We start from the raw sequence: 15345 nt of genomic DNA, 5'->3' as shown, positions 1-15345 counted from the left end.
GACAGTTCAAACACACATCAGGCTATCATGATTTAGGTTTTCTGTGATTTCCCTGAATTGCTTCAGGCAAATGTTGGGATGATTCCTTTGAGAGGGCACGGCCAACTTCCTTTCCCATCCTTCCCTAATCCAATGGGACTGATGAGCTCACTGGTTCGTCCCCTCCTCCAAATCAACCAACCAATACTATCCAAAGTTCTAACATTCAGCCCCACCCCCAAACTGAACCATGGTGGACTTGTCAAAGTCCTACACTCCTCCTCCTCATCCATAGAGTGGAAATACTTATATGCCACCAATCCCTCCAACTGGAGCCAACCGTACTCATCAATGAACATTGGCTCTCCCAGTTCATACCACCATCTAACTGTGACCCTCCCCCCTCCCACCTAACAACCGCCTAGTCAGCTTCCAGGAGTTCCTTACCTCCGACTTGGCCTCACCTTCCTTCCCCAGTTCCCTTCCTAAGAACACTAACTTTTTGGCAGAAGAAAAGACAGTCAACATGACCTCAAAACAGATATAGACCTAATCATCCTCCCTGCAGACAAAGGCTTCACCGCTGTTGTGATGAGCCACAGTGACTACCTGATGGAGGACCTCCACCAACTGCCTGACTCCTCCACCTACAAGCTCAGCAGGAGTATCCCATACTGGAAGTCCAGGATAACCTCCAGTCCCTACTGAAACCCGTAAGCCCTTCCCAAATCCTCTCACCTGAGTCCATCTTCCTCCTGACCCCAACAAAGCCCCACACACCCACCTTCTACATGCTCCTCAAAATCCACAAATTCAACAATCCTGGATGCCCTATTGTAGCTGGCTATTGTGCTCCCACTGGAAGAACTGTGGCCTTCATTAACCAACACCTCCAACTAGTTGCCCAGAATGTAGCCTCCCACATGAAAGATACTAATCACTTTGTTCACTGAATTCCCACCATCCCCACCCTTTACCTCCTGGATGCTACTCGTCACTGTTGATGGCACCTTCCTGTTCACCAACATCCCTCGTGCCCATGCCCATGGCCTTGCCACTGTCAGACACTATCTCTCCCAATGTCCTTCAGACTCCATACTCACCACTTCATTCCTTATACACCTTACCAACTGTATCCTGATCCACAACTACTTTCCCTTTGAAGGGAAGGTTTACAAACAAAAATGTGGCACCCCCCGCCTCCCCCCTTCCCCCCCCCCCCATTAACCATGGACCTTGCCGTTGGTGGGGAGGCTTGCGTACCTCAGTGATACAGATGGCCATACCATAGGTGCAACCACAATGGAGGGGTATCTGTTGAGAGGCCAGACAAACGTGTGGTTCCTGAAGAGGGGCAGCAGCTTTTTCAGTAGTTGCAGGGGCAACAGTCTGGATGATTGACTGATCTGGCCTTTTAACACTAACCAAAACGGCCTTGCTGTGCTGGTACTGCAAACGGCTGAAAGCAAGGGGAAACTACAGCCGTAATTTTTCCCGAGGGCATGCAGCTTTATTGTATGGTTAAATGATGATGGCATCCTCTTGGGTAAAATATTCCGGAGGTAAAATATTCCCCCATTCGGATCTCCGGGCGGGGACTACTCAAGAGGATGTCGTTATCAGGAGAAAGAAAACTGGCATTCTATGGATCGTAGCGTGGAATGTCAGATCCCTTAATTGAGCAGGTAGGTTAGAAAATTTAAAAAGGGAAATGGATAGGCTAACCTTAGATATAGTGGGAATTAGTGAAGTTCGGTGGCAAGAGGAACAAGACTTTTGGTCAGGTGAATACAGGGTTATAAATACAAAATCAAATAGGGGTAATGCAGGAGTAGGTTTAATAATGAATAAAAAAATAGGATTGCGGGTAAGCTACTACAAACAGCATAGTGAACGCATTATTGTGGCCAAGATAGACACGAAGCCCATGCCTACTACAGCAGTACAAGTTTATATGCCAACTAGCTCTGCAGATGATGAAGAAATTGATGAAATGTATGATGAGATAAAAGAAATTATTCAGGTAGTGAAAGGAGACGAAAATTTAATAGTCACGGGTGGCTGGAACTCGATAGTAGGAAAAGGAAGAGAAGAAAATGCAGTAGGGGAATATGGATTGGGGCTAAGGAATGAAAGAGGAAGCCGCCTGGTAGAATTTTGCACAGAGCATAACTGAATCATAGCTAACACTTGGTTCAAGAATCATGAAAGAAGGTTGTATACATGGAAGAACCTTGGAGATACTAGAAGGTTTCAGATAGATCATATAATGGTAAGACAGATTTAGGAACCAGGTTTTAAATTGTAAGACATTTCCAGGGGCAGATGTGGACTCCGACCACAATCTATTGGTTATGAACTGTAGATTAAAACTGAAGAAACTGCAAAAAGGTGGGAATTTAAGGAGATGGGACCTGGATATACTGAAAGAACCAGAGGTTGTACAGAGTTTCAGGGAGAGCATAAGGGAACAATTGACAGGAATGGGGGAAAGAAATACAGTAGAAGAAGAATGGGTAGCTCTGAAGGATGAAGTAGTGAAGGCAGCACAGGATCAAGTAGGTAAAAAGACGAGGGCTAGTAGAAATCCTTGGGTAACAGAAGAGATACTGAACTTAATTGATGAAAGGAGAAAATACAAAAATGCAGTAAGTGAAGCAGGCAAAAAGAAATACAAACGTCTCAAAAATGAGATCGACAGGAAGTGCAAAATGGCTAAGCAGGGATGGCTAGAGGACAAATGTAAGGATTTAGAGTCTTATCTCACGAGGGGTAAGATAGATACTGCCTACAGGAAAATTAAAGAGACCTTTGGAGAAAAGAGAACCACTAGCATGAATATCAAGATCTCAGATGGGAACCAAGTTCTAAGCAAAGAAGGGAAAGCAGAAAGGTGGAAGGAGTATATAGAGGGTCTATACAGGGCTGATGTTCTTGAGGACAATATTATGGAAATGGAAGAGGATGTAGATGAAGATGAAATGGGAGATAATATACTGTGTGAAGAGTTTTACAGAGCACTGAAAGACCTAAGTCGAAATAAGGCCCCGGGAGTAGACAACATTCCATTAGAACTAGTGACAGCCTTGGGAGAACCAGTCCTGACAAAACTCTACCATCTGGTGAGAAAGATTTATGAGACAGGCGAAATTCCCTCAGACTTCAAGAAGAATATAATAATTCCAATCCCAAAGAAAGCAGGTGTTGACAGATGTGAAAATTACTGAACTATCAGTTTAATAAGTTACAGCTGCAAAATACTAACGCGAATTCTTTGCAGACGAATGGAAAAACTGGTAGAAGCCGACCTCGGGGAAGATCAGTTTGGATTCCGTTGAAATATTGGAACACGTGAGGCAATACTGACCCTACGACTTATCTTAGAAGAAAGATTAAGGAAAGGCAAACCTATGTTTCTAGCATTTGTAGACTTAGAGAAAGCTTTTGACAATGTTGACTGGAATACTCTCTTTCAAATTCTGAAGGTGGCAGGGGTAAAATACAGGGAGCGAAAGGGTATTCACAATTTGTACAGAAACCAGATGGCAGTTATAAGAGTCGAGGGACATGATAGGGAAGCTATGGTTGGGAAGGGAGTGAGACAGGGTTGTAGCTTCTCCCCTATGTTATTCAATCTGTATCTTGAGCAAGCAGTAAAGGAAACAAAAGAAAAATTTGGAGTAGGTATTAAAGTCCATGGAGAAGAAATAAAAACTTCAAGGTTCGCCAATGACATTGTAATTCTGTCAGGGACAGCAAAGGACTTGGAAGAGCGGTTGAACGGAATGGACAGTGTCTTGAAAGGAGGGTACAAAATGAGGATAATGGAATGTAGTCGAATTAAGTCGGGTGATGCTGAGGTAATTAGATTAGGAAATCAGACACTTAAAGTAGTAAATCAGTTTTGCTTGGGGAGCAAAATAACTGATGATGGTCGAAGTAGAGAGGATATAAAATGTAGACTAGCAATGGCAAGGAAAGCTTTTCTGAAGAAGAGAAATTTGTTAACATCGAGTATTGATTTAAGTATCAGGAAGTCATTTCTGAAAGTATTTGTATGGATTGTAGCCATGTATGGAAGTGAAACATGGACGGTATATAGTTTAGACAAGAAGAGAATAGAAGCTTTCGAAATGTGGTGCTACAGAAGAATGCTGAAGGTTAGATGGGTAGATCACATAACTAATGAGGAGGTATTGAATAGAATTGGGGAGAAGAGGAGTTTGTGGCACAACTTGACTAGAAGTAGGGATCGGTTGGTAGGACATGTTCTGAGGCATCAAGGGATCACCAATTTAGTACTGGAGGGCAGTGTGGAGGGTAAAAATCATAGAGGGAGACCAAGAGATGAATACACTAAGCAGATTCAGAAGGATGTAGGCTGCAGTAGGTACTGGGAGATGAAGAAGCTTGCACAGGATAGAGTAGCATGGAGAGCTGCATCAAACCAGTCTCAGGACTGAAGACCACAACAGCAACAACAACAACAACAACAACAACATGTGGCACAGCCATATGTGCCCACGAATCATCATCTTATTATGCCAACCTACTTATGGGCCATCTAGAGGAAACCTTCCTCTTCCCAAAACTTCAAACCTCTAGTCTGGTGCAGGTTCATTGATGATATCCTCCTCATCTTGGTTGAGGACCAAGACAGCCTATCCTCATTCCTTTACAACCTCAACACCTTTTCTCCCAACCGATCCCAATGCCACTCCCAATGCCACTCCCACTCCCAACCACTTACCATGGGGATCATATCCCTGTGGCAGACTGAGGTGCAAGACCTGCCCAAGCCACGTCACAGGCTTGCTGTAGCGCATCAGAGGTCATACCAACTGTAAAAGCAGCCATGTCATGTACCAACACTGCTGCAAACACTGAACAGCCTTTTGTGTTGCTATGACTACCAACCAATTGTCCACCAGGATGAATGGCCACCACCAAACTATTGTCGACCATCTGATGGCACAAAATGCAGCTGAGCACAAGATGCTCAATTTCAGTGGTTGCTTCATAACCTGAATCATGTGGATCCTTCCCTCCACCACAAGCTTCTCTGAACTATGCAGATGGGAGTTGTCCTTGCAACACATCCTCCGCTCTTGTAATTGTCCTGGCCTCAATCTCAGGTAATCTACTGTCTCGATGCCCTCCACACATCAGTTTCCCCTTCCTCCATCCTTTCACATCCTCCTAATTCATGTCCTCATGTTGCCTTCAGTGTGTGCCACTTCTTACCAGCTGCTACAATTGTGCCAGCCCATATGCCCACCACCCCTTGCTGGCAAACCGGTGGCATTTCTCCTTCTCTCCTCTCCCCACTCAACACTACGCCCACCACAACCAGGCCACCTGCCACAAAATAGGGTTGGCAATGTTAGCCTAGCCTGTACCATGTAGGGGCATAGGGTGTGTGTGTGTGTGTGTGTGTGTGTGTGTGTGTGTGTGTGTGTGTGTGTGTGGCTCATGCAAGTTTTCTTTCTTTTGTGTGTTCCTATCAACAGCTCAATGCTTCTGCGTTTCAGTGAGTGGTCTTCTTTAATCCTAAAGTATTTACAAAAGGAAGCCTGTAATCTTCGAATACAGCATTACTAGGATGCAGCTTGACACAGTCACACTGGTTAAATATCTAGGTGTGATGTTGAAAAGCGATATGAAATGGAATGAGCATGTCAAGTTGGTAGTAGGTAGGGTGAATGCTGTACTTTGTTTTATTGGGAGATTTTTGAGAAACTGTACCTCATGCGTAAAGGAGATGGCATGTGGAACGCTAGTGTGACCCATTCCTGAGTACTGTTATAGTGTTTGGGATCCCTGCAGGTTGGATTAAAGGAAGACAGCGAAGCAATTCAGAGGTGTGCTGCAGTATTTGTTACAGGTAGGTTCGCTCAGCACACAAGTATTATAGAGATGCTTCAGAACTCCAGTGGGAATCCATGGAGAGAAAACTATGCTATTTTCATGAGGCACAATTGCGGAAATTTAGAGAACTGGCATTTGAGGCTGACTGCCAATTGATTGTATTGCCACTAGTGTACATTAAGGAACACGAAGATAAGATGTGAGAAATTAGGGCTTGTACGAAGGCTTTTAGACAGTCATTTTTCTCTTCCTCTGTTTGCGAGTGTAACAGGAAAGAAAATAATTAGTAGTTTATGTGGTACCCTCTGCCAAGCACCGTACAGTGGTATGCAGAGTGTGTGTGGAAAAAAAAAAAAAAAGAATGCATTTCAAAATACTCTCCATTACAACTAATACATTTGTCCCACCAGTGCTTCCACTGTTCGAAACATTTTTGTATAGTCTTCTTCAGAAATGGCTAACAGCTCCTCCCTCGTTTTTTTTTCTTGACTTCCTCAATGTTATCAAATCAGTGTCCTTTCTTGCCCCTTTTCATTTGTGGAAATAAGAAAAAGTCGCACGGAGCCAGGTCAGGTGAATAAGGTGCATGAGGCCACGGAACCGTGCCATTTTTAGCCAAGAACTGTCTAACAAAGATGGCTGTGCATGCACGTGGCATGTGGCAGCAAACCTTTTCATTTCCAAATCTTCCATAAAATGTACCAAACCAATCTCCGAGGTAACCGACTAATCTCTGACAGTTGATGAATTGCGTGTCGATGGTCTGTGAGCACAAGCTCTCAAAGTTTTTTAATATTTTAGTTGATTCAGGCAGTTATGGACATCCAGAATGAGTTTTGTCATGAATTGACATGTCGCCATTTTTAAATTGTGCAAACTTCTCTTGCACTTCAGTTTTTCCCATAATGTCATCTGGGTGAGCTGTTTTCAACATTAAAACAGTTTCAGCAGCATTTTTACTGAGTGGAAAACAAAATTTCACAGCTACACATTGTTCACTTAAACTTGCCGTCATAAAAATTGAAACAAGAACAAAACTGCACTAACAAAAACAGTCACTGCAGAAGAACAGGACAAGCCTGATCGACAACACAGGCAGTACTGAACTGGCAATGAGTTGTGGTATACACTCCTATAGTAGCAGAAATTCATTCTACAGAAGCTCCACCCTCAGCAGTGTTTTTTTTTATTTATTTTATTTATTTATTTGTTTTACCCCCTTGCATGTAGATAATTTTATTTCACACAAGATTCTCTCTACTTAGCACCATGCTTCTGTACTCTACTCATGGCTCCTACTCTCTGGCTACTTGAAAACACCCATGTAAGCTCAAAACACTTGCATGACAATTCCCCTAAGAATGTCAGTCTCCCGCAGAAAGTTGCTCTGTGGTCAGTATGGTCACCTTATGAGCACACCAGTTATGTTCACCTGGGTCAGAAACGTAACTGAACATTACGAACAGGGCACATAATTATGTTACATAGTTAATATTCTTAATGCTTGTGTTAACCAAGATAGTAAAGGAAATGTATACATTTTAAATGAAATGGTATAATTCTTTTATGACATTCAAAAGCTCCTGAAAAAATGAGTATATGAAATATAGTGCTTGTTAGTATTGGCATTCAAGTTTTCCCTAAAAGTATCTGAGAAATACGTTAATTCAAAATTTTTTTGTTACAATGTGGGAAGTGTGAGATGGACTGCCGTCTAATTTGAACCACAGAACACTGTCACTTATCCAGTAATATCTCTTCTAGTGCAATAGATAGAATATGCATGAGAAAGTGTGTGTACATGTTTCCGTTTAACATGTGTGGTATGGAGTAAAGGTCTACACTGTCTCATCATATATTTACAGTCCTTGGCCATTGTTGTTGTATGTGACAAAGCCAGCTTGCCTTTATTGTTGACCAGTGGTGCATGTTCTGTACATTCCATCAGTGTGTTTAGTAAATGTAGTTGCATTTGGAAAATTTATCACCTCTCAGGCATTGCAGACCAGAACAGTCATATTATATATGACATTCTAACTCATATCCTGTGTTATTCAATCTGCCCTTTCACATTGGTGTCCTAGTAATACAGGCAAGTACCCGGCTGTTCTCTAGTCTTCCTTTATAGTCTTTACACCACCATAGCTGATTCCATCTACCTTGCCTTCCAGTTTGACACATTTCTCAAATACTCTTGTGAAAAGTGGCAATGCGAAGAGGAACAAGTGTTATATCATTGTACTCGTCTTTTCAACAGCTTGCAGATATCATTAAAAATAGTGTGTTGTTATTGTTACATAAAAAAAATTTGCTTCACTATTTCTACTGATACAAGACATAGGGATATTAACCATGCTACACAATTATGTTCTGTTCCCCTCTGTGTACTATCATTTAACAAAAACGTCATTTCAATATCTTCAACCCTTCACAGAATAAAAGGGATGTTACATCTTAAGTGACTCATCCTGTACATGCAGTACTTCATAATGACCAACCCATACCTTGACAAATTAAGAGTTGCAAAATGTGTCGTAGCGCATATCACATTATAAGAGTCAGTGCAAATGCCAAGTTGGTGCTTGTGCATAGGAGAACGAGGTGTAATGTCAAAATATCAGAGTGTAATAAAATTTGTAAAGAGGGCTGGTGGAGGGAGCAATATTGACATTACACTGGCATATCAGGCAGCAGCTAATAATTGTACGTCATGAGAGGTTAAACAGTACATGACCACTAGTGACCATAGTGTTGTAACTTTCAGTATTATAACAATAACCAAAAACTCTCAAAATAGTGATGATAGAGAACTGAAAACCCACCTTGATGGCTGAGCGTGCAATAGTGCTAATTTCTGGGTTGCGGGGAATCACGGTGGTCCCGTATCGAGCTTGCCTTGTGGTTTGATGGGGCCCAGTGTACCAGCTAGCTTGGATGTGTTTCTAGGTGGTTTTTCACTTCCACTTAAGTAATTATCAGACTACTTACCACATTCTGCCCCAGATATATGATAAGCAAGCATTTTGTAACAGGGTGCCACATTTGACTGTGCAATTACATTAGATGCAGGCAGGAGCAGTACACAGATTCCACCCCGAGAAGATGAGGGAGGCTGGCAGTAGCTTTAAAATCTATTTGGGAGAGGCAACCTCATCATAACAATAGCCTATATATGAGTGTGATTGGTTCTCTGCAAAACAGGAGAAGTACCAGCCCTTACTCGGCATTGATTGGATAAAGGTCACTGGACAGGAAGGACAGAGTGAAGGGGTGCAGTGGAAGGACGGTGGTTCAAATCCATGACTGGCCATCCAGATTTAGGTTTTCTGTGATTCCCCTAATTCACACCGGACAAATACTTGTATGGTTCATTTGAAAGGGGACGGTTGATTTCCTTCTCCATCCTTGAAACGCTCTGAGCTTTACTCCGTCTCTGATGACCTCAGTGTCGACAGGACATTAAATCCTAGTCTTCCTGCCATCAGACAGGAAGGAAGGAAGGAAGGAAGGAGGAAGATAACTGGAAGCTTGGAATTTTAAAAGGGCAAACCAGGATGCTTTTACTGCTGAAATAGCTTCTTATAACCTGGACCATTTACCTGAAAGCATAGACCTCGGGGTAAATGTTCTTACAGAGCTGCTCCTGTGGGTGTAAGCAAATCACATCCTGAGGAGACAGCGCAGAGCCATTCCTAACTCAGAATAGGAGATTATCAGAGTTAATTGAAAAGGTCTCAAATGCTTGAAGAAACTGGTGGCATTCACATGGGAGGGATGAAAAATGCAGAAGCCTAAATGTGTGACAGTATCATTAACAAGTATATGTAACAAAGGTTCAAGAAATTAAGGAGGCTTCTTTGAGTGTTTTTTGCATGAGCAATTGAAATGTGCCTTATGGGGTCACTCATCCCATCATCTTACCGACAAGGTTAAGGCTGCCTCTGCAACACACGAGCAAGTGGCTTGTGGAGGGTAGATGTAGATTTTGTCTACAATTCACAAGATGGTGAGACAGTGATAAATGTCTGGACTGACTAGACTGACTAATTGTTAACACTGTTGCCAGATGACTCCTGAGGAATAGACAGTAACCATCAATCAGTACTCCATGCCCAGATGAGATCAAAGTACAGTAACTATGATGTCCTACTTCCAGTTTCTTAGGAACAAATAGCAGTAGTGATAGTCCCACAAAAATGCAGAGCACTGGATCTAGATTGAATCCATTACTAGGCGAGGCAAAAGGGAGCACCAATCATAGTGTCATTCTTAACAAGTTTATTATGTGAGGTGCTGGGATTGAGTGAGGTACTGAAAGAATAGGTGCTAAAACTGATTTTAGGTCTGAATATGTTTTCAATTGTTCACACAGTGAGTTTAACATTCCTGAACATAGAATGGGGGACACTATTTTCATTTTTAAAGATTTAGTGAGATTCCTCGTAGTCTGTCAGAAGCTTATGTAACAGCCATATGCAAGGGACCTGAAATTTAGGTTGGAGCTGTTTTGTGGGTTGCGTAGTGGCCCATTTCTTTCCCTTTTTCTCCCCTCTCTTTTATGTGATCGGTCAGTGGTACCTTTTGGCCATGATTACTTAGCCATCCTCTACCTTTTATATTGTCACATATATGTTTTTATTGTCAGTGTAAGTATGTCTTTTGTAGACTTCAGTGGAATATTTTTAACTTTTATTCCTTAACCTCACTCAGCTCCATGTGTTTTAGTAACGTCAAAAATCCCAAATGTCTAGCACCCTAATTTTATCACTGCCGCCATCACCTCACTTGCAGATTGTTTGCTAATGTAGATCTAACTGACATATTCAGATAGTGTGCTAGACTGGGATGTGAATCGAAGTCTTCACCATTCGCAACTGAGCACATTTTATGGGCATACGTAATTGTCTTTGACTAAATATGAGTTTATTGTTTATGCATAACATGCACTGTTTTTCTGTGTATATTTCATTGTACATTAAGTGTAGTATGGTGTAGTGATCTTACAGATTAATACATGTCAAAAATACTTTTATTTTCAATAAACTAGACCTTATTTTTGCAGTGTGCTCTGTTGCTAATCTGGGAACAAACACTTTTTAAATTTGATTATGTATGAGATAGTGTTTTTAAAATTCTCTGATTCTTTTACTTTAATGATTCTCTTTTTAACAATTATTTTCTAAAACAGGTATCACTATCACTATCAAGCCTCTTCTTTTATTTTAATTATTCTCTTTTTGATGATTCTTTTCTAAAACAGGTATCACTATCAAGCCTGAGATCCTCAAAGTCTGAAAATGCACTCCAAATCGAAAATCCAGAGGATGTTTCTTCTGTGTTGGGAAATGCAGCTGCCAAGTGTTCATTGTGTTCAGAAGCAACTGAGGATTATGTAGAAGGTACTGAAGATAATCAGGAGATGCCAGTAAATGAATCATCACAGGTGGAGAGTATGTCACATTCTGCTCCAACAACAGCTGCTGCCCAGTGTGAACTTCCAACTGAACAACATGTTGGTGAATTATCTAAGGAATTCCCAGAGCGTGCATCAGGTAACAAGGAATTCCCAGAGCCTACATCAGGCAACAAATGTGAGGCTGGGAAGAAAACAGAAGGAGAACACAGTCATGCTGCTACACAGTAAAAAATAAAAATTGATGGAAAATAAACAGGCTGAATTTGGATGTGATAATTAAAATGCAACCAGCTTACATTGAGGAAATGTCACATAGCAGCATGATACTGCAGGCACAAGAAACACAGAGAATACAGTGCATTTAATTTTTAATAAGTTATATTACCTCAATTTTGAGTATGTAAATTTCTTGGCCATAAATAATGTATTAAGTGTATATAATAATATTGTTGAAACAGTTAACAGATAATAGGATGTATAATTTACAAAAGGTTTACTGTGCATGAGAATTGAGACAATATTGTCTTCTTTTCTTCTTCCCACTTGTCAGTATTCATTATTTATTTCTGTGAATCAGTTCTGTTCGTATGGTGTTCGTATGGTACTTTTACGTTATATGTTAATTATTTCAGATTTTTAAAAATCACACTGTACTTTAATTTACAGAAATTTGCTCTGAATTATTCACTTGTATGCATATTCATACGTTCAAGACGGGGGAAACATTCCTAACATACTGTAGCTTGTATTACTTTTAATCAAAGGATTCAATAACAGAAATTCATAAGTATTTCAAGTGAAATGCTGTGAATGTCTGTCTACATTCCCAATTCAAATGACAGCGCAGACAAAAGTTTAGAAAAGCCAGATCAGTAACATATTTTGAAACTTAGGGCTTTGATAATGCTATGAAAATACCAGAAGAATTGGCAGTTCACTGTAATTGTTTTAAATCAGTATACAAAATTAAAAAAAAAATAATCTAAAGCCTTGCATTTGCTAAGTTATATCTGTAAAGGAAAAAAAAATTGTTGCTGTTGTTACATCTGCTGCTGTGATCAGCCTTCAACCTTCCATTTGATTCCTTCATGTGCCATCTCCTAATTTTGATGTATTATGGCACTTCACTTTTTCATAGTCATCTTGAATCTTTTCACTTAAATCATTTTCATATTTTTCCATTCCACCATTCCTGCTAGTGTAAGATGGCATAGCAGAGACATTTCTAAACATGTCTCCTTTTCCACTTTGTCTGCAGCCTGCATGACTCTTTCTTTATAGGACCTTTATATATCCATCTTTCCCTGAATAAACATGTTTTGTTCAGTTACATTATAAATTGTAGTGGCAAGATCTGTCCTCCAGTCTTCATGACATCATTAAATTCAAATCTGCATTCATCCAGCCGTTCAGTGGTTGTTTAATTCGTACAACACATTAGCTTTTGTAGCAATTTGAGTATTCATTAATGCTCAGTAGATTGGCAAAATTAATGCAGATTTTATAGCAAAAAGTGCCTCATACAGCATGTTATAATTTTTGCAACATGTTCATGTAAATGTAATTGCCATAGAGAGTTCAAAAGCTATATCATTTGTGCAAGCTGTTGTTTTTTTTTTCTTTTTTTAGAGAGGGTACTTTTTTCTCATTTTCGATTTCTTGCATGAAATTTCATTTGTAACACATGTACTGATTCATTAGGACGCAGAAATGGAAGCTAATTGAAGTCCTGAAGACCACAATCCTGGTTGTGTGTATTGTTGAATGTTTGTAATCCTGATGTGAGCATGTATACATTATTATGTTATATTTTTAAAAAATCGGAAGTCACAAGAGTGTTAAACAATGCTGTCCACTGTTATGAAAGACTTTAGAAGGTATTTTGTTATATCAAATAGCACTACTATTTTCTCAATCTCTCAAATTTTTACATGTAGTGAATGTAAAGGAAAATTATTTTTACACTACTGGATGTTTATTAATATTAAACAATGTTTCATAGTTATAATCCTGTGTATAGTTTACAGAGAATACTTACTTTATTCCACACTTTCTGAGAGAAACAGTTGATGTTTTGTAAAATTAGTTGCTTATTTTGTCTCATGAGGAAAATTTTGTGACTCCTTTACATTTTTGTTTTGTTACTGCATAGTTACAATATTTTATATTTATTTGTGTTTCATATTTTCAAAATGACTGCATTATTAAATATTCTAAATTTTTAGCTAACTTGTCCATGACATAGTTAACTACAAACTTTATCTGTTTGAGGAGATGCATCATTTCTTCTTCTGGACCAATATAATTGCCTAATGTGTAAGACACATTTACACTTTTCTATCTAAAACTTTATAGTTTGGAAAAGTTTATATGGAAACATTAACATGGCAATACAACATACGTAATTTGATCTCCCAACAACAGTGTACCAGTGGTAACATTCATAAGATAAGGTTTATAAGAAGTCGCAAAGTTTAATTTTTTTTATGTACAGGTACTCTCTCTAATTCCATAGCAGATACACCTTACAATTATTGTGCAAGAACATTCAGAATGAAAATTTATGGTAATTTTTGATAAATCAGATCAATACAGTTGCCTCAGAGCATGAACTCGTAAAGCATAACTATAAGAATCATTTTACAGGAACAGACATAATGTAAGAAACTTGACACATTACATGACAGACAGTGAGTTTCTCCACACATACCAAAGACAGTGAATATTTGGACTTGTTATACCATATAATAAACATGGTATTTCATATACCATTACCCATTTTTATAATATTGTCTTTTTCTGCCAATGTTTTCTGTACAGTAATAATGAAATGGAGTACCTTGAGCTTGTAGTTTTCTTCTCTCTGTGCTATGCTTGCACTTTCAGCTGCACAGTGTTTGATACCATTAGCCATACCTCTATAGGGTGCAAAATCAGCTGGGATAATTTCTTCTTCATCTAACAAAATAAGTGAATTTACAGCAATATCAGGATTCCATTTCTATTAAATTATGAAGTATTTGTGATACTGAAGAAATTAATAGTGTTGATTTATCTGCCCATAAGTCCTTATATAGGCCCTTTTTGTGAAAGGTTTCAAAACTAAAACCTTCCCTGGGTTGTGTTTGGAGTTTATAGAAAACTGTCTACTCTAAAGATGACTGTTAAAATCAAATTTTACTTTCAAAATTTTTATCAATAGGCATTCCTTAATTATTGGATTTTATAGCTGGCAGATATTGCATGATTATTTAAGATCCAAATGTGTGATCTTCCCACAATATTTTTAAAAATGTGGGATTAAAATTAAAACACTGTAAAGTTTAAAAATGTTATATTGTTGAATAACTTGACATAGCCTTTGTGATGTGTTAACAATACAGAGATCATCTTAGCTAACGCTTATAGCCAAGATGGAAAACTTAGAAAATCATAATGTGCATCTCTTCATATGCATAGATCTACTATCTGCATATTTGTGAAATAAGTGACCTCCTGCTCATACCAAAAGAAGGAAATCTCTTTTTCCCAGGGATTTGGACAGAAACATGGAAAAGTTAGTGATCTGCTCTATATGTCTAAATACTGTACATGCAGTATGACTTGGCACTTCACACAGTATGTGCTGGAAGCAGATATAAGCAGTCTTTGCCTCCCACTTAAGCTGCTTTTGCTTGCAGAGAAGGCAGCATATAAAACACACAGGAATCAGGGTTATTATGCAAGCAGTGGTGACACATGGAAGTTGATTGATTAAAGGATTTTATATAGTTGAAACTGAGTCTTGTTGCTAAAAGGGAAAAATACTATTGTTAAGTGCTGCTGTGAAAATTATTGTTAGGTAACTAAGGTTGGAGCTAAATAGAAACAAATCAGTGCCGCCAGATTTCTACTGATAGCTTTGCTCCCAGCACCCCGCGTAAAAAGTGCTGAGGTGTATTGTGTGTATAGTGTAGATGCCAAATAAGACACTTGCGCACAAAATGTTGATAAACATGGTGTCATTAATGTTCTAATGAATTTGTACTGTGGTTGTAGTAGTCCAGCAGGGCTGCAGGAATTATTTTACTGATACGATTTGT

The 15345-nt window shown here is 39.3% G+C and overlaps 1 protein-coding gene across 2 annotated transcripts in view; it reads left to right on the top strand.

Annotated features, from left to right (window-relative positions):
- Window positions 1-13220, top strand: part of LOC126469524 (transmembrane and coiled-coil domain-containing protein 4-like) — a 124555-nt gene extending 111335 nt beyond the window's left edge. For both annotated transcript variants that reach the window (XM_050096643.1, XM_050096644.1), the window contains one exon: window positions 11108-13220. In XM_050096643.1, the coding sequence (XP_049952600.1) occupies window positions 11108-11491 (384 nt within the window). In that variant the 3' untranslated portion in view covers window positions 11492-13220. The remainder of the gene's footprint in view (window positions 1-11107) is intronic.
- Window positions 13221-15345: the final 2125 nt, after the last annotated feature.

The sequence above is a fragment of the Schistocerca serialis genome, chromosome 3 (genome assembly GCF_023864345.2).
Source record: "Schistocerca serialis cubense isolate TAMUIC-IGC-003099 chromosome 3, iqSchSeri2.2, whole genome shotgun sequence".
NCBI lineage: Eukaryota > Metazoa > Arthropoda > Insecta > Orthoptera > Acrididae > Schistocerca > Schistocerca serialis.
This window is presented reverse-complemented; position numbering and strand designations above follow the sequence as displayed.